The following is a 23,956-nucleotide window of genomic DNA, read 5'->3' as shown; positions in this document are numbered from 1 at the left end:
ACAGGACCATGGAGCTACATAGAACAACACAGAGCTAAGGACTGAGAATAAGTTAGTCCTAGACACATGAAGTGTATCTGTGTAACCTGGTGTAAACAGTGTGAGACAAAAGTCAGTGCAGACAAAACAAAACACTACAAGACACAACATCAGCACTGACCAGTCTGCATGGACCATTGTGCAAAGAAAAGGATTGTACTGTGTTTGAAGGTTTTCTTTGCCGTCCTCCTGTTAGCTTATGTCACGATTCACTGTTGCTGTATTTGTGTTTCTGAAACAATCTCAGGTAGAAGAAACTTTTACATTGACTCCTGTCAGGCCTAAAGCCTACATTTAATATGATATTCATATGTCCTCTCCTTAAGTATGTCCTGTCCTTATGTGTAGAGATGTAGATGCCTGAATAGCACAGAGGTTTTTCCTTAATCCTGATCATTCACTCACTCATAATGTGTCTGTTTTTTTAGGTCATATTGTTTTTATCCTCATTCTTGATTTGACACTTTTCTCTTATCTGTGAGTACTTTGCACGTACACATCAGTACAAAATGACGACTGTTTCTATTCCTTCAGAACATTCCTGGTCTCCTGAATCTTCAGTGGTCACATTTGGTTTACATCTACACGTAAACGTCAGGAAATAAAAGCTGAAATCTGTTTTTCTTTTGGTTTGGTTTGTCTGTGCCTCTGCCCAAGTTAAAACACACTAACTCATATGATCAGAGTACTTTTATCACTTATCACATCTTATCATAATTCAGGTTCAGTTCCACAGTTACAGATGAACTTTACTGTAGTTTACAGTAAAGCAGTAAAAATAAGGAGTGTCTTTGGGTCAGTGAAGGAAGGCTGAGAGTCTCAGAGACAATCAGTGAAATCAAACAATGAATCTCATCTTCAGTAAAAATTATAATGTAAAAAAAATTGGTAAATCGTGTATCACGTTCTCAGTAATGCTGAATCTTTCTGGTCTGCTGATCTTGTGGTGTTTCAGTGTAACCCATATGTTGGATTCACATTAAAGAAAAGGAGGAAAATATCTACTGGGTCTGAGATCACCAAACACTTAAAATAACAATTTATAAATAATTTAATGTCTGCAGTCCCGAGTTCGGGGTCTCACACCAAAAAAAAAAAATGTTTAAGAATAGTGTGTCTGCACTTATATGAAATCTAATCTTATTTAGTATAACTGCTTGAATAAAGGCACCAACACAGAAATTAACCTGAGTGAATAATGTATTAAAACTCTTTCTTTTTACTTTTAAACTGTATTGCAAATTTCTGCAACTTTCTTTTTCTGTTCACATTTAACAAAGAGAAACATTTTTTTCATTGAGCACAATTTACCCACTGAACAATAACAGATGCTATTCAACAATCACAGTAACAACAGAAAATAGATACACATTTACACATACGGTATATATCCCAAACAGTACATAACCAAATGTAGAAGTACCAAAGTTCCCAATTGAGGTAATCCTAACGTTGAAGAAACAAACTGTAGTTACAGTCCTGTGAGGGTGCAGTCCATCAGTATAGATTCCACAGTATCGCGTCCTTATCGACCCGAATCCATAACAGTCACACTGCGATGAAACAGTCCCAGTTCATAGAACACATGCTGCAAACCTAAAGCAATGAAACAGTTCAGACATGTATTTAGACAGATTTGCGAAGATGGATTAAGTTGAGCAGCTGCCAAAAACATGCAGCGCATCTTTCACCATTGCTGGCGGGTGGATTACATCAGCATCACAGCTTATTCTGGGCATCAAACTGAAATGTTCTCCTCACAGTTGAAGAACATTGAAATGATCCTTGTTGCTTTTCTCTTTGTAAAATAGATTCTGTACTTTATAAGGCAAATCTCTCGGCTCACAGAAGGTTCTGTACTCGTGATCACACTGAAGTTTCCTCAGCGTGAGAAAAGTAAAAACATGAGGAACATGATGAGGATCAGAGGCTGAGGGCAATTTATTCCTGCTTCACCTGGAAACAGACACATTATTTATTCTTAATATTATTATAGAAAATCTTAATAAGTCTGGGTAAAAACATGATAAACCTTTTATCTGAAAAAAGTCAAAGATAAATGACGATCCTCAGGATTTCTAATTAATTTAAATTGGTATAGATATTTCCTCACCTGAGGGAGCTGGTTTTACGTCTTCCTTTTTTTGGGGTTTTGCTTTGGAGGAAAAATTAAAAGAAGAATTTTAGACACGTTCACTTCTTCACTTCTCTACAGATATAAACATTTACTTCATGACCACAAATATAAAGTATTATGTAAAATGTGTAAATACAACATTTAGTGAAGCAACATATAATCCATATATTAACAAATCTGAATGGACTGCGCAGACCTACACCATATACACACTCTTACAATATATATCTATCAAACTGTTTACATGCTTTTTACACATGATGTCTCACATTTCAGTTGATTGCTGTTTTGCGCAATACTTTACATTACCTCATGTAACTGCTGCTATAATACTAATGTGTTCATTCCAGTATTTCTGCACACACAATATTGAACATACAGTATTTACACTGTTTGGTGCCTCTTTTGTGTATTTTCTTTTGTGTAATGTCTTGTATTTTTTGTCCTGCACTGTCTTCTGTCCTACATTGTCTTTTTGTCTTTTGTCTTACACGGTGTACACCAGGTTGCACAGATGCACTTTATGTGGCTAGGACTACTTACTTAAGTCATTAGCTCTGTCTTTGTTTTATGTAGCACCCTGATCCTGGAGAAATGTTGTCTCATTTCACTGTGTACTGCAACAGTTATATATGGATGTAATGACAATTACGCTTCTTGACTTGACTTGATGTCATTAAAATCTAACTAATTTCCTTTTCCATCCTAATGTACTGCTTTTTTCATGAAACCCTCAATTCAATTCAAGTTTATTTGTATAGCGCTTTTTATAATTGACATTGTCATAAACATAGAACAAAAGGTTAATATAAAAAATAATATAAAGATTAAAGATTTGTTCAGAGTGAAAGGATCACAAACACTGGATCACTTTCATTTATTCTACATTTATAATGTTTTAATCAACTGGAAATAGAAAGTGAAGATATTTTATCAATGTCAGATCAGAGTTATTGGTTAAGAACCATTTCAGTACTTTATCAGATCACAAGGCTCTTAGATGAGGATTGAGTGTTGATTATTGAGAGGAAGTGACTGAGTGTGTGCTGAAACAGTAGTGAAATACAGGACAGGAGGTGTGTGTTCTCCTCACTCAGTCTAACACAGCCATGAAAAGCTTTAGAATGATCTGTGGGAACATTAAACTGTGTAGTTCTCTCTCAACCAGGACTGAAAAACACTGACATCTACAGGAAACATGCTGCTCAAGTCACTCAGTAACTTTCCAGACATTTTAAACTTTGTGTACTGATATGTGTCGTACTCAGTATCGTCTGAGATTAATCCACTTACCAACAACTGACAGTTTAACCTTCTGGACCAAGACAGATTCCTGTGTGTACGTAATTAACATGGAGCTGCTGTAGATTCTTGTATCACTAACACTGATGTTCTTCATCACCAGGGAACAGTTTCCTTTAAGCAGCTCGTCCTCAGGAACGTCCACACGACCCTCATATCCTTCACCTGGATATGAATCTTTACCCTTTCGCTCAAACACAGTCTCAGTATCGATAAACCACTGAACGTGAGGAGTTTTGATGGACAGATGACTCCAATTACACGGCAGGACAGCTTTGGAACCCACTGGAGCTGATATCTGAAGAGCTTCAGAGACACAGAAAAACCTTTAAGGAAATGATCTGATGTTAGTGTGACTGATGTTAATTTTCATGTATGTATATTTACAATGTAAATATATGCATTTCACTAAAAATCCTTCCTAATTGTTTTATTTGTTTTAATTTGTTTAATATGTTTTATGTCATGTTTAAATTAATTAGTTCTATTTTGGAGGAAGTGTTTTCTTTTGCGATTAAGCTGTGCTATGTCATGACGTCATTCGGGAAGTGCGCGCTGCTCCTCAGTTTACTTTGTGCATACTGAGGAGAGATAACTGTTAGCGGTGCGGCTCCCGGGATTACTTGCAAAATTGAGTTTTACACATTTGAATTTCACCCATAACATGTTCATATATTATTGTTAAGTGTTATTAATGTAATATGTGATATGTAAGGTGATTTGTGGATGGATGGATGGATGGATGGATGGATGGATGGGGAGGATTAAGCGTCTTATTCAATAAGTACAGCGAGCAAATAAGCATGTGCATTGGCTAGGCTTAGTGATGCTAGTGAGTTAATGGCTGCAATTTGATTTGTGCAGCTGGTAAAGCTGAGCAAGCAGCCACGTTTATTTTGTTTCTTTCTGTATTCCATCCAGAATTGTTGAGTGTTGGTGACAATAAACTCTCCAGTACTGCTGCAGCAAAATTGTAAAGACTAGTCATTCCAGGCAGAGAACACGAGCACCGGTCAGAACCGAACATGACCGGTTACATTAGGAACTTTATATTTTTATCTCTTTTATAGAAACTGATTGTTTTTGTTGTCCTGTGAGCTTCATATCTGATCACTTGTTCTTGTCCACATGAAAGTAAAAGTTTTTTAATTGTTGCTGCAGGATCTCAGTCCTGATGAACATCTCTAATCTCACCCAGATGACCTCTGAACCTTTCTGACAAACTTTCTACAAATAAAATATTGTCTGTGTCTTATTTATGTCTGTATTTGTGTATTTTTCTAACACATCATCTGTTAACACTAAATAAAGTATTGATTCCTCTCTATAATAGATGTTGTTATTGTTCCTTATTTCCAGCTCTGTTATCTGAGACACTGTGACTTCTATAATTAGGCAATATTTTACACTGAACACTTTACTCACCATCGACTGAGAGCTTAACGCTGTTAATTTCTTTCATTTCAGTGTTAGTGTCCACATGTACCATTGTAAAGGTTTTGTATAAACCGCCATCAGTAAATTTGACGTTCTTCAACACCAGGGAACAGTTTCCTTTACGCAGCTCGTCCAAAGGAACATCCACACGTCCTTTATATCCTTCACCTGAATATGGACCATCACCGCTTCTCTCAAACACAAAGTCATTATTGATGTACCACTTAATAACTGATGATTGTTTGAACTCTTCAGTCAGGTTACACGGCAGGATGACTGTGGAACCCACTGGAGCTGATACAGTAACCAGAGATTCTGCACTGTCTGTGGGAGAAACATTACAATCTACAGGATTTGTAACATTTGACAAAACATTGTTGTGATATTTGATTCAATAGAAGGACACTTCTGTCTTGTTGGTGTTGTAGAACCTGGTCACTCACCCACACAGGCACAGACCCATAAGATGGAAATATAAAGGAGGGACATGATGTCTGGAAGACTCTTGTGGAGTGTTGGCAGATTTTCTGAAACAAACAAACAGAGACACGTTATAAATAAAAGTGACAGAACAGCTGACTGATGTCACACACAGATCTTAATAAAACTGCTGAGGGAGAGAGTTTGTGTAACTTCTTTAATAACTGCTTTATTTTGCCTGAAAAATTACTTTCATTTTTTGTAATCTGTCCATTCAGATGGTTTGGATGTACATTAATAATTGTACATCAGTGTTATAATGATGACCGTGTTTGTAGTAGTGTGACATCAGTCATGGCTCACTCTGCCCCCTGCTGGTGGAAGTGGTGTCTGTACATGACTTCTAAAAATCTTTACACTAAGTAAAATGTAATGTCTTACTTTGTTACTGATAAATGTTTTTTTTATTTAGCATTAAGCCTATTACTGATCACCACATATTTATTGACAGCTATTATAATGGAGTTAATAACTTTTTATTCATTCATTTCTATTTTTGCGGTGACCATTTGGTTTTGTTTAAGGCTTGTACAGTAAAAATACACAGTAATTACACATAATACATTTATAAGGTTTTCATTCAATTTTATAAATTAAAGTGAATCTCACATGTTTGATAAATTTGATAGTTTGACACCTTTTTGTTAGGCAATTGTGACGTCCTGCCACACTGCTGCTGAGAACTAAATCCAATCAGCCTTTACTAAATAATGCTAGGAGCTAAAAATCCTGCTCTATCACTACATTACACCTGTAGATGTTTGAAGATAATCAGTGACTCAGCTGTTCGGACATCTAGGTGAAGTTCAATCCACCACCTCAGTGTCAGGATAGAAAAGAGTCTTGCTGTAAACCTCCCTCTTACCCTGAGTGATGGTGGGACCAGTCGAGTGCTAGTAGATCTGAGGGTGTGAGGTGCAGTGTGAGGAGTGATGAGGGCTTTGAGCTAAGAGGGAGCTGGTCCATTTTTGGCTTTGTAGGTAAACATCATTGTGTTAAATCTGATGCCTGCAGCTATTGGAAGCCAGTGGAGGGATCACAGTAGTGAGGTAATATGTGAGAATTTAGGCTGAATGAAAACAAGTCATCCAGCTGCATTTTGGATCATTTGTAGAGGACAAATTGCGTTCATAGATAAACCTGACAGAGAGAGCTACAGAAGTCCAGTCTTGAAATGACAAGTGACTGAACAAGGTCTGGGTCTCATCAGCAAGAATGAACAAGTCAGCATACAGAGAGGAGGTTGACCTACACCATGAACATTTACACCACACACTGCATCCACAAAGCCAACAGCATAGTGGACAAAACCACACACCCTTCTCACACACACACACACACTCTTGGCTTTTGGTGGAAACAAAGACAACTTAGCTACACAGCAGAGACTGTAGGCTACTCACAAGGCAGATGTTAATGGAGGCTAATGTCACGTAGCAGGAAGTCCAGGTGATGATGACATTTTGGTTGAGCGAGCTGCTCAGTTCAAAAAAGCCGTTGATTGTTGAACTACACAAAGTCTCCATATGAATAAATTTAAAGCTTCTAGGTAAAATTTTATGCACTTAGCTGCCATCTGTGAACTAGTCTAATGCACCCTTTGAGGTTTATAAACCAAACCAGGATCAACATCGCAAAATGTTGGTACACAGTTTTTAGCAGGAAACATGATGTTTATCAGACAATGAAAGAAATGCATGAGGGTAAAGTGGGTCATGCCCCGTATTTTATAGGAACTGAAATCAAAATGATACTATTTGTAATTTATGGTAATATTTGTGAGGAATGAATAAAACAAATAGATCCTTTTTCTAAGAACCTTTTATGAACGCTAACCCATTGTTGTGTTGTCTTTGTAAAGTAAAGCATATAATAATTGTTATACTAGTATCCTGATGCAAACTATTAGGTGGATGTTTATCACCTTAACATTAATCCTCCCTCTGAATAAGTAATCGTGTCTCTGAAATAAAGGATCTGCTCTTAGAGAAAAGGTCCATCAGTGTGAATAAAGGATCAGTGATTGTGTTTATCACACAGAGCAGAGTCTAGAACATTAAACTACTGACAGAACAGACCACAGATTTAGATAAACAAAGAGAAGAATTTAAAACTCAGCTTTACCTTACAGATAGAAGATCATTATTTCCTTGAATATTAAGATTTAAATCACAGTTGATGAGGTTCTTTTGTCCAGCGACGTTAACAGTGTCGTGTTACAAACACTGACTGCAGCTAGCTTTTATTTTCTCTTTGTTCTGGGGTAACTGTTCTTTACCAGAAAATGAGTAAATTTCCACTGCAGATCTGTAACAAGGAGTTTCTAGAACTATTCATACTCACACAAATGTATTTACAGGGCTCTCAAGTTCTGAAGACGGGCAAGAGTGACGTATTTTAAATGTGGTGGGAGAGTGTGACAAAAGACTGAAATGGGGAAAAATCACTCTCAGTGTGTGATACTTGAGAGCTGTGTATCTACCTCAGAGACAGAAGAACATTTCCTGTGATTCAGTATGAATGAAATGTCCTGTTGCCATCTGTTTAGTGTCATATTACAGCAACATCCTGACTGTGGGAATCTTGTACATTCTCTTTATTTTAGTCTGAACACTTAAGATTCTGTAAAGTTTCTTGTCAGTAGAATCTCCAACATTAAACAGGGAGGTGTAGAATGATACAGAGGGGCAGTTTTAGAGAAGTGGGGCAAGAGAAAGAGGAAATAAACATTTTCTTTACTTTTCTAATTGTTTTACTAAAACAAATTACTGAACGATCAACACACATCTATTACACACTTAATTTACTAATACATTTTATTTAATTTTGCTGTTCTTTCCAGAAACACGGTTAAAGTACAGACTAGATGGTAAAATCTCTAAAAGAGGAAATGGAGCGTCATACAGAACAGGCAGAGGGAGGGAGAGAGAGGGAGGGAGAGAGAGATGGAGGGGGAGGGGAGAGAGAGATGGAGGGGGAGGGGAGGGAGAGACAGAGAGAGTGAGAGACCTTTTCAGATGTTTCAGAAGATTACAAAAAAGATTAATTTAAACACAGAGCTGATCTGTAACTGTACCAGAACGTTTGAACAGATCTGTATGACCTGTAGCTGCAACTCAATAAAGTCTCTAATAAAGATTTAATTATTTTAATAATTAAAATTATTGTTGGATTATTGTGTAGCTGGAACAGATAGTACATTTCATGCTGAATATTTGTGTTACCTTTTTAAAGTTTTTTGTTTGTTTGGTACAAATGTTGTGTAATAATTGAATGTTTACTTGGGTATTCTAATTGTAATTAATAGGCCATGTGATTGATCAAACAATGTCATGGAATTCACTTCACCACAAATTTGATTGCAATTTTATTTTATTCTTTTAGTTTTTCATGGTGCTCAGTTGATGTTGTGATGAGACAAAGAGTAAATATTGAAGTTCTGAAGGCATCAGTTGAAGCGTGGCCTCTCTCACCTTTTGGTTACCTTTTTAGTTATGATAAGTTGTGAGTTCAAATCCCAGGACCACAAAGCCACCACTGCTGGGCCCCTGAGCAAGGCCCTTAACCCTCAATTGATAAGTTGTATAAAATTTAAATAAAATCTAAGTCACTCAGGATAAGGGAGTCTGCCAAATGCCATAAATGTTAAATTAATTTGCATTAAATACTTGACCTTCATTTACAATTTTTTTTTTAAAGAATAAAACAGTTGCATAGATAAATATAAACAAGGACAGCAGTCTAGTCTAGTGTAAGGTCAAAGCAGATGCATGTATATCACAGAATTTCCCTGGAGTAGCTCACAGCTTGCTAGCTAATGGTGAGAAGATTGACTTTTGTCTAGTTAAAGTCCTCACGAGTGCACAAATTTTAAGATCGCTCATCTAGAACCAAAAAATATAGCTACGAATATTTTATTATTGTTACAGAAGCCATTTCAATACGTTATCAGCTTACATGGCTCTTGGATGAAGACTCACTCTAACTGTCGCTGTGAGACAAAGGCGAGTGAGGATCCAAATGCAGTTCAGTCTTTTATTCATCCAAAACAAGAAACAGGCAAACAGACGGGCAGGCAAAACAGGGCAGAACACAGCAAACAGGAAGCAGGAACATAGACACAAACATCCAACAAAGACCAACACCAGGGAAAGTGAACAAACAGAGAACCAATCACAACACAGAGACAATCAGAGACTATATCAGGTGTAAGACAATACACCTGGGGGGGGAGATAGAGTGCAATTAGTGTCCATGGTAACAAATGATTGGGCGGAGCAAACAATTAACAGCAAGGCAGACAGCAGAAAGAAACAGGACAAAACACAGACAGACTCATTACACTAACATCACGCTACACATCAGCAGTAAAAACACTACATTTTCATTGGAAGCTATTGAGGAAATTCAACCTATAATGACTGATTTCAAGCAAGACGTTGTAGTTAAAACCTGCAGCTCCTCATCTCCTGTAGCAGGAAGTGCACAAAAATCTCTCTGGAGTTACAGTTTATTATCATGTAACTAATACATATATTGATTGCATTCCACTACGTCTAGCTGACCTGAGCAGTGTTTTGACAGCGTTCCAAACTCACACTGCTGTTTTCAGCTATTGATGTGGATAATGAGTTCTGGTTTGTTCCCTTTCAGAGACAGCCGTGGTTAGTGTTTCTACATTAACAGCACAGAAGACGTCCTTATCCAGAGCGACTGAAAAAAGTGCTTTGAAATCTCTATCAATGAAACAAAAAACACTGGTTCACTAGGACACAGACTTAGGAAACCGTCAGCCTAAAACTTTTTACGGAGCTTTTTATTTTAATTACATAAGATGTAGGATTTCACCTGTAATTTGGCAACAGCCAGTAACTCAGCTGTTCAGACATCTATGGGAAGTTAATTCCACCACCTTGATGCCAGAACAGAGAAGAATACCTACCTCCACCTACTAAGTGTGTACCTACCTCTTACACAGAGATGGTGGGACCAGTGGAGAAGTCCTGGTAGATTTGAGGGAGTGAGGTGAAGTGTGAGGAGTGATAAGAGCTTTGAGGTAAGAGGGAGCTGATGTGTTTTTGGCTTTTTACTCTGATGTATGTGTATGTGATACTCTGATATGTGTATGTGAAAAATAAAATTTGATTTGATTTGATGTATGAGCTACCTGAAGGCAGTGCATAATGCATGATGGTAAATTAATACTCTTAACTTTAATAATATTAACACTCTTTGTTCTAGAAAGAGGACCTTCAAAAAATACTTGAATGTTTGACCCATAGCAGGTGTTGGTCAGAGGGGCAGGTGAGTTACCCCTTTTTACTCTTCCAGAACCTGACATTCATAACTGCAAGCTTTGTGAACCAACCTCGTCCCACTGATTTATAATGTTGTAGACACGGCCCGATGCCTCATACGCTCAGACTATTGCTGCTGATTTATTTTCATAATCCAGGATCTGTTTCAGGGGGTCACGGTGGCTTAGTGGTTAGCACGTTCGCCTCACACCTCTAGGGTTGGGGTTCGATTCCCGCCTCCGCCTTGTGTGTGTGTGGAGTTTGCATGTTCTCCCCGTGCCTCGGGGGTTTCCTCCGGGTACACCGGTTTCCTCCCCCGGTCCAAAGACATGCATGGTAGGTTGATTGGCATCTCTGGAAAATTGTCCGTAGTGTGTGAGTGTGTGAGTGAATGAGAGTGTGTGTGCCATGCGATGGGTTGGCACTCTGTCCAGGGTGTATCCTGCCTTGATGCCCGATGACGCCAGAGATAGGCACAGGCTCCCTGTGACCCGAGGTAGTTCGGATAAGCGGTAGAAGATGAGTGAGTGAGGATCTGTTTCATTCATGTTAACGAATAAACACATTTCCTTGAATTTACTGTTCAATTTACACTGAAGAAGTAAAATTAAGGAGTGTATCTTTGTCAATGTACGAATATTTCTTATAGATAAAATAATAAATATTGTGTTTACTGTAAATATTTACATATAAATTCTACATTTAATGGGGCTTCATATAAATCAATATATTAAAAACCATATGACTGATTTTACTCCCATCAAGTATTTCTTAAATACGTTTTTCACTGTAAAATAAACACATTTCAAACGCCTGCAGGCCAAAACAGCATCAGTTCCTGTTGTGAATGTTGGATAACAGATATTAAAAGTATCCAAGGTTCAGTGGACATGTAGAACTTGGTGGTGTGTCTTGTTAAACACATTTATTCTTGTTGACAATAAAACTGGATGCACAGTACACAGGTTTCACAGGATAAGCGGAATGCTTAGGATACACAGGATGGTAAAGATGGTGTTCTGGTTACTACAAACAATACAACAGAGAAATCAGGCTCACAAATAATAATAATAATAATAATAATAATAATAATAAAGCTGGAAGTCATACAACGTCAAACATAGTATCTGTAAACCTACTAATGACAAGTATACAACCCATCAGATTCAAGTAAACTATACAATAGAAAACTTACATAACTCATCTTATGGAAAGGATTCAAACACACATGGAAGAGTGCACAAGAAGTCTAAAAAAACAAGTCTAATTCACAACAGTGAATGACTGATACAAGTCCTGCACAGTAGTCAGAGGGATTTAGAGCCATTTCTCCATCAGAACAGTGGCCAAGTTATTTTTGTGGCAGTTTCCTGACCTGCTCCTGTAAAACGCCTTAAAGTGGTGTTGGTCTGCCAGAATGATTCAGTAGTCTGTGGCAGTGAGGCATCTCTCTATAAGTAGTTTGTCTAGGTGTGGCAGGAGGAGTGATTTTGATTACGTGCAGGTGCAGCATTAGCTTATTGGTAGCTCCACGGAGCTATAAAAACAAGAGCATGCACGTTTACCTGGGATGCGTCACTTGGTTACTGGCCGCGTCGCTAACGCGCTTCTGTCACTTCCCGGAACTGGATGAGTGCTTGAGACGGTAAGGGGAACGTGCTGTTGGTTGTTTTCTTGGTTATTGTATGTGTTTGATGACAAGAGGTGAACTGTTTTAATGTGTTTTAGAGACGGCGATTTGTTTGAAGAGCACTTCTGCCTTGACCCCACGAGTTGCGATGCAATGTCTGTTTAGTATCGTCACATAAATTGGGCATAGATATTGAAGTAGCTGTGAGAACCTGACACAGTGCTGGATCACTGTTTTGTACCGGCTTTTGCGGTAAAAGATTCCGTTGGCTCTCTATAGAACGTTAATATCTGCGATTGGTAGGTATTTATGCACACACACGCATTAGAATGGGAGAATATATCTAAGAGTAATAGTCTCGCTTTGTTTATAGGTGTTGTGACGGCCCGTAATTTTTCCAGTCGGCGTTCTCCGTGTTTGTGTGTGGCTGCAGTGCTGTCCTGTTTCCAAATGTGGTCCTAAATCGGTTTCCAGACCTGTTTCCATACCGGTTTCCAAACCTGTGTTCAAGTTCACCTTTTGTTTATTTTCCTTCTTTTGTGGCTGTTTTTATGGTTTTGTTCTTTTTACTTTTGAAGTATTTATTTACAATTTTGATTTGATTCTTTAGTTGCATTCGGTTTCGATTGCTTCTGGGGTTTGAATGGTTAATTGGATTTTGGATTTCTTATTTAATTTCCTTTCTTTTCAATTGTATTTGATTTAGTTTTGATCTATATAATTTGACAAAGTCTATTTTCTTTTTTTCTTTTACATTTTAACTTGTATTTTGTGGAAATTGATTTTATTGTAGCAACTATTTATTGGTTGTGAATTTAATTATTTACTTGTTTTTTTTGAGTTGACTCAGTCTCTTAGGTGACTGTAGCTGATGTGCCGTCTTTTTCTTGGTAGGGCCTGAGCACCAGGGGTGAAGGACTGGTTTTTGGTGGTGGTATTTCCTCACAAGTGTGCAGTGACCATCTCACTCATTGTGTGTGTGTGTGTGTGTGCATGTGGGTGTACCCAGTGAAGTACAGTGATTCACCTATAATGAGTGTGGTCTGATTTATCTGCTTCCTGTATTGGTAAGCTCTAGTCCCTGTTCCTCAACTTGTTCAAGAAAGAGATCTGTAGCTTGTTTGGTTGAAGAATTCTTCTTTATTTATTTTAATATTATTTTAATGAAGATGTCAAAGAGAATTGTGTATTGTTACCTATGTCTCTGACTTTAATTGGTGATACGAACTTGTGTATGCCAGTTGTAGGTGTCCCCCTCTAATTCTTTGGGTGAAATTCCCAAAGTGGCGTAGTCAAAACTAATATCTATCTAATTTGTATTTTAGTAATTGTTCTAGAACCCTTAATAACACACACCGCCACATAGGGAATGCCATGATATTGGCTGACCTCAAACAAATTTATGGGACAAAATAATATATACGAAGAAATAATTTCCCTGTGCTGTAATGTAGATGTGACAAAAATAAAAGCTTCATCTTATGAATCTGTTAGCCACTAGCACATATCTCCTATGCAGTACACACAGACACACTCTTGCACACAATTATTTCTTATTATATTCTTAAAAAGTAAATATTTAGTAAAAAGAAACTCCCCTGTAATAAAACTTCAGTAGCAGTACATTATATTAATTTATACTACTGAGGAACTGAACCCAGGTTCCTCCTCAGCTATAAAGTTCCTACACATGACTTCAGCCATTGTACATACTGTGTTTACTGCTGCAATGTAAACACAACAAACCGCATCAAAATAAACAACAAATAATAAGTGTAAAAATTCCTGCTGTTCACAGTTCATTATTTAGTGTAACATCACATGACCAAGACCAAATCAGGTTAGATAGAAGAGTAACTGATGGTCCATGATGTGTGATCTGAGAGTTCTGCAGTAAATCAGAAGATCCTGACATGGTGATGAAGCTCCAGAGATGAACATCAGCTCAGTGGCTCAGGGATGAAGTTTAAGATGATCTGAAATCCATGATGAGATCAGAGCAGATCATCTGAGAGAGGAAAGGAGAGGAGAAGATGGTGAACTTTATACCATGTAAAAAATGCCAAAGTTCATCTCTCAAGAAAAGAGATATAAAAAAGAAACAAGAAGAAATAAATAAAGTGCCACCTTGTGTTGGTCATTAACTCTGTGGTTGTGTGTCGACTGCTGTGTACGACACACTGTCCAGATCTGATTCTTTGTTTTTCATAGGGGATTTTCTGGCCCTTATGTTATGCAGCTCAGTGTCATGCAGCTCAGTGTCATGCAGCTCAGTGTCACAATGAACATTTTCATTCTGTAGAGAGATTCAGATTCAGATGATGAAGCAGCAAGTGCCTCAAGAAACTTAAGTACCACAGTATGACCAGAAATATAAAGTTTAATAAAAAAAACTTTGAGGCTTCTTCTGACCAAAGTTTCTGATCTTGTCTAATGTACCTTTAAAATGACAATGACCCAAAGTAGGGAGGGTTGCCATGTTTCTGTAAACTCCCCACCCGAATACAACCAAAATTCAATGATGTCTTTTGTTTAACAAAAAAAGTGGTTAAAATTTAATTACATTTTTTTTTATGTTTTCGTACCTGTGCGTCTGAGACCTGATGATAGGTGATGATTTTCTGTTTTCAGAAACATAAGATAAATATTTCAATTATAATATTAGACAATAAATTTAGACACGTTAAACACAATTACCACAAAAATTCTCTCTGATTCTTTCAGACATTAAACCTACAATTTTAAGTTTTACAGTTTTACCTTTTCACCCTGCTTTAGTACACAGACACACAAACGATGATGATGAAGATTACGATCACAACACATATAATAATCCAGTTGTTCCCTCCAGTCTGGTGTGAGTCTGAATCCTCAGATAAAGATCCTCTGTCATTAACACTGTGGTCTAAAACACACATTAAACCACACAGAGATATCAGTACAGCGCTGAGGAAAACGTGTCCTGGAAGAAAATCTATCAAACATCAGACTACATTTACTGATATTGTTCAGTGTTTTTCAGCCATACATGCAGATGATGTCATCACTGATCCTTAAATAATAATCAGTGTTGTGCTGCTATAATAATATGAAGTGTTTTATTAAAGTTTATCCAGGAACAATAAGAGATGTTTAGAACTGGAGCTCACACCAGATTAAGAAAAGCCCTGTACTTTAGACACACCCCCTTGTCATGTCATTAAAATCTAACCAGGTTCCTTTTTCCATCCTAATGTACTGCTTTTTCCATGAAACCCTGTTCAGAGTGAAAGGATCACAAACACTGGATCACTTTCATTTATTCTACATTTATAATGTTTTAATCAACTGGAAATGGAAAGTGAAGATATTTTATCAATGTCAGATCAGAGTTATTGGTTAAGAACCATTTCAGTACTTTATCAGATCACAAGGCTCTTAGATGAGGATTGAGTGTTGATTATTGAGAGGAAGTGACTGAGTGTGTGCTGAAACAGTAGTGAAATACAGGACAGGAGGTGTGTGTTCTCCTCACTCAGTCTAACACAGCCATGAAAAGCTTTAGAATGATCTGTGGGAACATTAAACTGTGTAGTTCTCTCTCAACCAGGACTGAAAAACACTGACATCTACAGGAAACATGCTGCTCAAGTCACTCAGTAACTTTCCAGACATTTTAAACTTTGTGTACTGATATGTGTCGTACTCAGTATCGTCTGAGATTAATCCACTTACCAACAACTGACAGTTTAACCTTCTGGACCAAGACAGATTCCTGTGTGTCTGTAATTAACATGGAGCTGCTGTAGATTCTTGTATCACTAACACTGATGTTCTTCATCACCAGGGAACAGTTTCCTTTAAGCAGCTCGTCCTCAGGAACGTCCACACGACCCTCATATCTTTCACTCTGATTTATCTCTTTACCCTTTCGCTCAAACACAGTCTCAGAATCGATAAACCACTTAACGTGAGGTGTTTTGAAGGACAGATGACTCCAATCACACGGCAGGACAACTGTGGAACCCACTGGAGCTGATATCTGAAGAGCTTCAGAGACACAGAAAAACCTTTTAGGAAATGATCTGATGTTAGGAACTTTATATTTTTATTTCTTTTATAGAAACTGATTGTTTTTGTTGTCCTGTGAGCTTCATATCTGATCACTTGTTCTTGTCCACATGAAAGTAAAAGTGTTTTAATTGTTGCTGCAGGATCTCAGTCCTGATGAACATCTCTAATCTCACCCTGATGACCTCTGAACCTTTCTGACAAACTTTCTACAAATAAAATATTGTCTGTGTCTTATTTATGTCTGTATTTGTGTATTTTTCTAACACATCATCTGTTAACTCTAAATAAAGTATTGATTCCTCTCTATAATAGATGTTGTTATTGTTCCTTATTTCCAGCTCTGTTATCTGAGACACTGTGACTTCTATAATTAGTCAATATTTTACACTGAACACTTTACTCACCATAGACTGAGAGATAAACTCTGTTAATTTCTTTCACTTCCTTAGTGTTAGTGTCCACATATTCCATTATAAAGGTTTGGTCATCAGTAAATCTGACGTTCTTCAACTCCAGGGAACAGTTTCCTTTACGCAGCTCGTCCACAGGAACATCCACACGTCCTTTATGTCCTGAACTTGAATATGGACCATCACTGTTTCTCTCAAACACAAGCTTATTATTGATCTTCCACCTAATAACTGATGTTTGTTTGAAGTCTTCAGTCAGTTTACACGGCAGGATGACTGTGGAACCCACTGGAGCTGATACAGTAACCAGAGATTCTACACTGTCTGTGGGAGAAACATTACAATCTACAGGATTTGTAACATTTGACAAAACATTGTTGTGATATTTGATTCAATAGAAGGACACTTCTGTCTTGTTGGTGTTGTAGAACCTGGTCACTCACCCACACAGGCACAGACCCATAAGATGGAAATATAAAGGAGGGACATGATGTCTGGAAGACTCTTGTGGAGTGTTGGCAGATTTTCTGAAACAAACAAACAGAGACACGTTATAAATAAAAGTGACAGAACAGCTGACTGATGTCACACACAGATCTTAATAAAACTGCTGAGGGAGAGAGTTTGTGTAACTTCTTTAATAACTGCTTTATTTTGCCTGAAAATTACTTTCATTTTTTGTAATCTGTCCATTCAGATGGTTTGGATGTACATTAATAATTGTACATCAGTGTTATAATGATGACCGTGTTTGTAGTAGTGTGACATCAGTCATGGCTCACTCTGCCCCCTGCTGGTGGAAGTGGTGTGTGTACATGACTTCTAAAAATCTTTACACTAAAGTAAAATGTAATAATGTCTTACTTTGTTACTGATAAATGTTTTTTATTATTTAGCATTAAGCCTATTACTGATCACCACATATTTATTGACAGCTATTATAATGGAGTTAATAACTTTTTATTCCTATTTTTGCGGTGACCATTTGGTTTTGTTTAAGGCTTGTACAGGAAAAATACACAGTAATTACACATAATATATTCATAAGGTTTTCATTCAATTTTATAAATTAAAGTGAATCTCACATGTTTGATAAATTTGATAGTTTGACACCTTTTTGGGAGGCAATTGTGACGTCCTGCCACACTGCTGCTGAGAACTAAATCCAATCAGCCTTCACTAAATAATGCTAGGAGCTAAAAATCCTGCTCTGTCACTACATTACACCTGTAGATGTTTGAAGATAATCAGTGACTCGGCTGTTCGGACATCTAGGTGAAGTTCATTCCACCACCTCAGTGTCAGGATAGAAAAGAGTCTTGCTGTAAACCTCCCTCTTACCCCGAGTGATGGTGGGACCAGTCGAGTGCTAGTAGATCTGAGGGTGTGAGGTGCAGTGTGAGGAGTGATGAGGGCTTTGAGCTAAGAGGGAGCTGGTTAATTTATGGCTTTGTAGGCGAGCATCATTGTGTTAAATCTGATGCCTGCAGCTATTGGAAGCCAGTGGAGGGATCACAGTAGTGAGGTAATATGTGAGAATTTAGGCTGAATGAAAACAAGTCATGCAGCTGCATTTTGGATCATTTGTAGAGGACAAATTGCGTTCATAGATAAACCTGACAGAGAGAGCTACAGAAGTCCAGTCTTGAAATGACAAGTGACTGAACAAGGTCTGGGTCTCATCAGCAAGAATGAACAAGTCAGCATACAGAGAGGAGGTTGACCTACACCATGAACATTTACACCACACACTGCATCCGCAAAGCCAACAGCATAGTGGATGAAACCACACACCTTTCTCACACACACACTTTTCACCACATACACATTAATGCACATGAAGCGAGACAACAAACAGATAGTATCCATGGTAATGATTCCCAATGTCTTTCCATAAAAGGAACACAAACTCACTGTCTGTCCTGTTGTGGTGACTTTTCTTTTCGTGGAAACAAAGACAACTTGGCTACACAGCAGAGACTGTAGGCTACTCACAAGGCAGAAAAATCTAAGGCACAATGGCATGAGGATGTTAATGGAAGCTAATGTCATGTAGCAGGAAGTCCAGGTGATGATGACATTTTGGTTGAGCGAGCTGCTCCGTTCAAAAAAGCCGTTGATTGTTGAACTACACAAAGTCTCCAAATGAAAAAATTTAAAGCTTCTAGGTAAAATTTTATGCACTTAGCTGCCATCTGTGAACTAGTCTAATGCACCCTTTGATATTTATAAACCAAACCAGGATCAACATCGCAAAATGTTGGTATATAGTTTTATAGCAGGAAACATGATGTTTATCAGGAACTGAAATCAAGATGATACTATTTGTAATTTATGGTAATATTTGTGAGGCATGAATAAAACAAATAGATCCTTTTTCTAAGAACCTTTTATGAACGCTAACCCATTGTTGTGTTGTCTTTGTAAAGTAAAGCATATAATAATTGTTATACTAGTATCCTGATGCAAACTATTAGGTGGATGTTTATCACCTTAACATTAATCCTCCCTCTGAATAAGTAATCGTGTCTCTGAAATAAAGGATCTGCTCTTAGAGAAAAGGTCCATCAGTGTGAATAAAGGATCAGTGATTGTGTTTATCACACAGAGCAGAGTCTAGAACATTAAACTACTGACAGAACAGACCACAGATTTAGATAAACAAAGAGAAGAATTTAAAACTCAGCTTTACCTTACAGATAGAAGATCATTATTTCCTTGAATATTAAGATTTAAATCACAGTTGATGAGGTTCTTTTGTCCAGCGACGTTAACAGTGTCGTGTTACAAACACTGACTGCAGCTAGCTTTTATTTTCTCTTTGTTCTGGGGTAACTGTTCTTTACCAGAAAATGAGTAAATTTCCACTGCAGATCTGTAACAAGGAGTTTCTGGAACTATTCATACTCACACAAATGTATTTACAGGGCTCTCAAGTTCTGAAGACGGGCAAGAGTGACGTATTTTAAATGTGGTGGGAGAGTGTGACAAAAGACTGAAATGGGGAAAAATCACTCTCAGTGTGTGATACTTGAGAGCCCTGTATCTACCTCAGAGACAGAAGAACATTTCCTGTGATTCAGTATGAATGAAATGTCCTGTTGCCATCTGTTTAGTATCATATTACAGCAACATCCTGACTGTGGGAATCTTGTACATTCTCTTTATTTTAGTCTGAACACTTAAGATTCTGTAAAGTTCCTTGTCAGTAGAATCTCCAACATTAAACAGAGAGGTGTAGAATGATACAGAGGAGCAGTTTTAGAGAAGTGGGGCAAGAGAAAGAGGAAATAAACATTTTCTTTACTTTTCTAATTGTTTTACTAAAACAAATTACTGAACGATCAACACACACATCTATTACACACTTAATTTACTAATACATTTTATTTAATTTTGCTGTTCTTTCTCCGGAAACACGGTTAAAGTATAGACTAGATGGTAAAATCTCTAAAAGAGGAAATGGAGCGTCATACAGAACAGGCAGAGGGAGGGAGAGAGAGGGAGGGAGAGAGAGATGGAGGGGGAGGGGAGAGAGAGATGGAGGGGGAGGGGAGGGAGAGACAGAGAGAGTGAGAGACCTTTTCAGATGTTTCAGAAGATTACAAAAAAGATTAATTTAAACACAGAGCTGATCTGTAACTGTACCAGAACGTTTGAACAGATATCTGTATGAGCTGTAGCTGCAACTCAATAAAGTCTCTGTAATAAAAAATTAATTATTTTAATAATAATTAAAATTATTGTTGGATTATTGTGTAGCTGGAACAGATAGTACATTTCATGCTGAATATTTGTGTTTCTGTAATGACAGGTCGTGAGACTGAGGATCCATGTGCACACTTTTAATACAAGCTCGAGGTACAGACAGGCGTAGGTCAGAATCGGCAATAACAATATCTAAGGTGAGGCAGAAATCAGAAACGGTAATACAGGCAGAAGGTCGGGGCAGGCGGCAGACAATCACAAAGGGGAGCAAAAACCAAAACAGAGTCAAAACCATGAACACACTGACAGACAAACGCTCAGACCGATAGCAGAGGCGAATCGAGACTTCGCAGAGAAGGGAAGTTCAAGTTCCTGTTTTATAGGACGCCTGTGATTGGGATCAGCTGGTGGTGCAGTAATGACAGGAGCGATGGCTTGTGGGAGATGTAGTTCGGGAGTCGTTAGAACTCGGGTGAAGGTTCCCTCTGGTGGCGGTCAGGAGACGAGGCAGGTGCTTCATTCATAACAGTTACCTTTTTAAAGTTTTTTGTTTGTTTGGTACAAATGTTGTGTAATAATTGAATGTTTACTTGGGTATTCTAATTGTAATTAATAGGCCATGTGATTGATCAAACAATGTCATGGAATTCACTTCACCACAAATTTGATTGCAATTTTATTTTATTCTTTTAGTTTTTCATGGTGCTCAATTGATGTTGTGATGAGACAAAGAGTAAATATTGAAGTTCTGAAGGCATCAGTTGAAGCGTGGCCTCTCTCACCTTTTGGTTTTCCTTTTTAGTTATGATATAGGTTGTGAGTTCAAATCCCAGGACCACAAAGCCACCACTGCTGGGCCCCTGAGCAAGGCCCTTAACCCTCAATTGATAAGTTGTATAAAATTAAATTAAAATGTAAGTCACTCAGGATAAGGGAGTCTGCCAAATGCCATAAATGTTAAATTAATTTGCATTAAATACTTGACATTCATTTACAAATTTTTTTTTGAAGAATAAAACAGTTGCATAGATAAATATGAACAAGGACAGCAGTCTAGTCTAAGTGTAAGGTCAAAGCAGATGCATATCACAGAATTTCCCTGGAGTAGCTCACAGCTTGCTAGCTAATGGTGATAAGATTGACTTTTGTCTAGTTAAAGTCCTCATGAGTGCACAAATTTTAAAATCGCTCATCTAGAACCAAAAATATAGCTCATATAATGAATATTGTATTATTGTTACAGAAGCCATTTCAATACGTTATCAGCTTACATGGCTCTTGGATGAAGACTCACTCTAACTGTCGCTGTGAGACAAAGGCAAGTGAGGATCCAAATGCAGTTCAGTCTTTTATTCATCCAAAACAAGAAACAGGCAAACAGACAGGCAGGCAAAACAGGGCAGAACACAGCAAACAGGAAGCAGGAACATAGACACAAACATCCAACAAAGACCAACACCAGGGAAGTGAACAAACAGAGTACATATAACAAACAGGAACCAATCACAACGCAGAGACAATCAGAGACTAAGACAATACACCTGGGGGGGAGATAGAGTGCAATTAGTGTCCATGGTAACAAATGATTGGGCGGAGCAAACAATTAACAGCAAGGCAGACAGCAGAAAGAAACAGGACAAAACACAGACAGACTCATTACACTAACATCACGCTACACATCAGCAGTAAAAACACTACATTTTCATTGGAAGCTATTGAGGAAATTCAACCTATAATGACTGATTGCATTCCACTACATCTAGCTGACCTGAGCAGTGTTTTGGCAGCGTTCCAAACTCACACTGCTGTTTTCAGCTATTGATTTGGATAATGAGTTCTGGTTTGTTCCCTTTCAGAAACAGCCGTGGTTAGTGTTTTTACATTAACAGCACAGAAGACGTCCTTATCCAGAGCGACTGAAAAAAGTGCTTTGAAATCTCTATCAATGAAACAAAAAACACTGGTTCACTAGGACACAGACTTAGGAAACCGTCAGCCTAAAACTTTTTTAGGAGCTTTTCATTTTAATTACATAAGGAGGATTTCACCTGTAATTTGGCAACAGCCAGTAACTCAGCTGTTCAGACATCTAGGGGAAGTTAATTCCACCACCTTGATGCCAGAACAGAGAGGAATACCTACCTCCACCTACTAGTTGTGTACTTACCTCTTACCCTGAGAGATGGTGGGACCAGTGGAGAAGTGCTGGTAGGTTTGAGGATGTGAGGTGAAGTGTGAAGAGTGATAAGAGCTTTGAGGTAAGAGGGAGCTGATGTGTTTTTGGCTTTTTACTCTGATGTATGTGTATGTGAAAAATAAAATTTGATTTGATTTGATGTATGAGCTACCTGAAGGCGGTGCATAATGCATGATGGTAAATTCATACTCTTTAATAATATTAACACTCTTTGTTCTAGAAAGAGGACCATCAAAAAATACTTAAATGTTAGACCCATAGCAGGTATTCAGTAACTACAGACCGGTATCACTTCTCTCGTTTCTTTCAAAAATTCTTGAACGCATTGTCTTTAATCAACTGTCTGTCTATCTCTCACAGAACAACCTCCAAGACCCCAACCAGTCTGGCTTTAAAGCAGCTCATTCCACAGAGACAGCCCTTTTAGATGTCTCTGAGAAACTACATGCTGCTAGATCAGCCAATCTCTCATCCGTCCTTATCCTCCTTGACCTTTCAGCAGCGTTTGATACGGTCAACCATAAGACTCTCTTAGCCACCCTCAGGAGTCTTGGGATTTGCGGATCAGCTTGGGAATGGTTCGCTTCCTACCTGGAAGGACGCTCATATCAGGTAACATGGAGCGGAGTGACATCTGCTCCACGCAGACTCTCCACTGGCGTCCCACAAGGCTCAGTACTTGGTCCTCTTCTTTTCTCCCTGTATACTCACTCTCTTGGGGAAGTTATTTCCTCACATGGGTTCTCTTACCACTGCTATGCTGATGATACACAACTTATCTTCTCTTTCCCACCCTCAGATGCCACAGCTTCTGACCGGATCTCAGCATGTCTGGCAGAAATTTCATCATGGATGACTTTTCATCAGTTAAAGCTCAATTCTAGCAAAACTGACCTGCTGATCATCAGGTGATTCATCCCCAGGTCATGACCTTGCTATATCCTTGCACAACGATCTGCTCTCCCCTTCAGCCACAGCTCGCAACCTTGGGGTAACCATGGACAATCAACTGTCCTTTATTCTCTCATGTTGCTAATGTGACTCGCTCATGTCGGTTTCTTCTTTACAACATTAGAAGGATTCGGCCATTTCTGTCCACACAGGCTGGTCAGGTACTTGTTCAGTCTCTTGTCATTTCTAGACTGGATTACTGCAATGCACTGCTGGCAGTCTACCTATGAACGCAATCCGTCCTCTGCAAATGATCCAAAATGCAGCTGCCCGGCTTGTTTTCAACCTGCCAAAGTTCTCTCACACCACCCCGCT

The 23,956-nt window shown here is 38.2% G+C and overlaps 2 protein-coding genes across 2 annotated transcripts; both read right to left on the bottom strand.

The window, feature by feature from the left end:
* Positions 1-542: 542 nt before the first annotated feature.
* Positions 543-22,674, bottom strand: LOC132857247 (uncharacterized). The gene is made up of 6 exons (XM_060887263.1): positions 22,661-22,674; positions 17,229-17,312; positions 16,780-17,109; positions 16,037-16,351; positions 2,153-2,194; positions 543-1,995 (listed from the first exon to the last, which is right to left on the bottom strand). Exons 2-6 carry the CDS (start codon positions 17,272-17,274, stop codon positions 1,922-1,924), a joined length of 807 nt encoding a protein of 268 aa, XP_060743246.1. The 5' UTR covers positions 17,275-17,312; positions 22,661-22,674; the 3' UTR covers positions 543-1,921.
* On the bottom strand, positions 2,975-7,753 carry LOC132857253 (uncharacterized). The gene is made up of 4 exons (XM_060887268.1): positions 7,520-7,753; positions 5,359-5,442; positions 4,904-5,239; positions 2,975-3,784 (listed from the first exon to the last, which is right to left on the bottom strand). The coding sequence occupies exons 2-4, from the start codon at positions 5,402-5,404 to the stop codon at positions 3,441-3,443; spliced, it is 726 nt and encodes a 241-aa protein (XP_060743251.1). The 5' UTR covers positions 5,405-5,442; positions 7,520-7,753; the 3' UTR covers positions 2,975-3,440.
* Positions 22,675-23,956: the final 1,282 nt, after the last annotated feature.

Source organism: Tachysurus vachellii, chromosome 14, assembly GCF_030014155.1.
Source record: "Tachysurus vachellii isolate PV-2020 chromosome 14, HZAU_Pvac_v1, whole genome shotgun sequence".
NCBI classification, from domain to species: domain Eukaryota; kingdom Metazoa; phylum Chordata; class Actinopteri; order Siluriformes; family Bagridae; genus Tachysurus; species Tachysurus vachellii.
The sequence above is the reverse complement of the archived record's forward strand: the minus strand, read 5'-3'. Positions and strand labels throughout refer to the sequence as shown.

What these genes read in the sequence shown, in the direction of transcription:
- LOC132857253 (XM_060887268.1), bottom strand. Translation starts at nt 5,404, where the DNA reads ATGTCCCTCCTTTATATTTCCATCTTATGGGTCTGTGCCTGTGTGG. An exon ending in ATGGGTCTGTGCCTGTGTGG is followed by an intron (nt 5,240 to 5,358) that starts GTGAGTGACCAG and finishes TTTCTCCCACAG; the next exon opens with ACAGTGCAGAATCTCTGGTT. An exon ending in CGTTAAGCTCTCAGTCGATG is followed by an intron (nt 3,785 to 4,903) that starts GTGAGTAAAGTG and finishes GTGTCTCTGAAG; the next exon opens with CTCTTCAGATATCAGCTCCA.
- LOC132857247 (XM_060887263.1), bottom strand. Translation starts at nt 17,274, where the DNA reads ATGTCCCTCCTTTATATTTCCATCTTATGGGTCTGTGCCTGTGTGG. An exon ending in AGTTTATCTCTCAGTCTATG is followed by an intron (nt 16,352 to 16,779) that starts GTGAGTAAAGTG and finishes GTGTCTCTGAAG; the next exon opens with CTCTTCAGATATCAGCTCCA. An exon ending in GGTTAAACTGTCAGTTGTTG is followed by an intron (nt 2,195 to 16,036) that starts GTAAGTGGATTA and finishes TTTCCTCCAAAG; the next exon opens with CAAAACCCCAAAAAAAGGAA.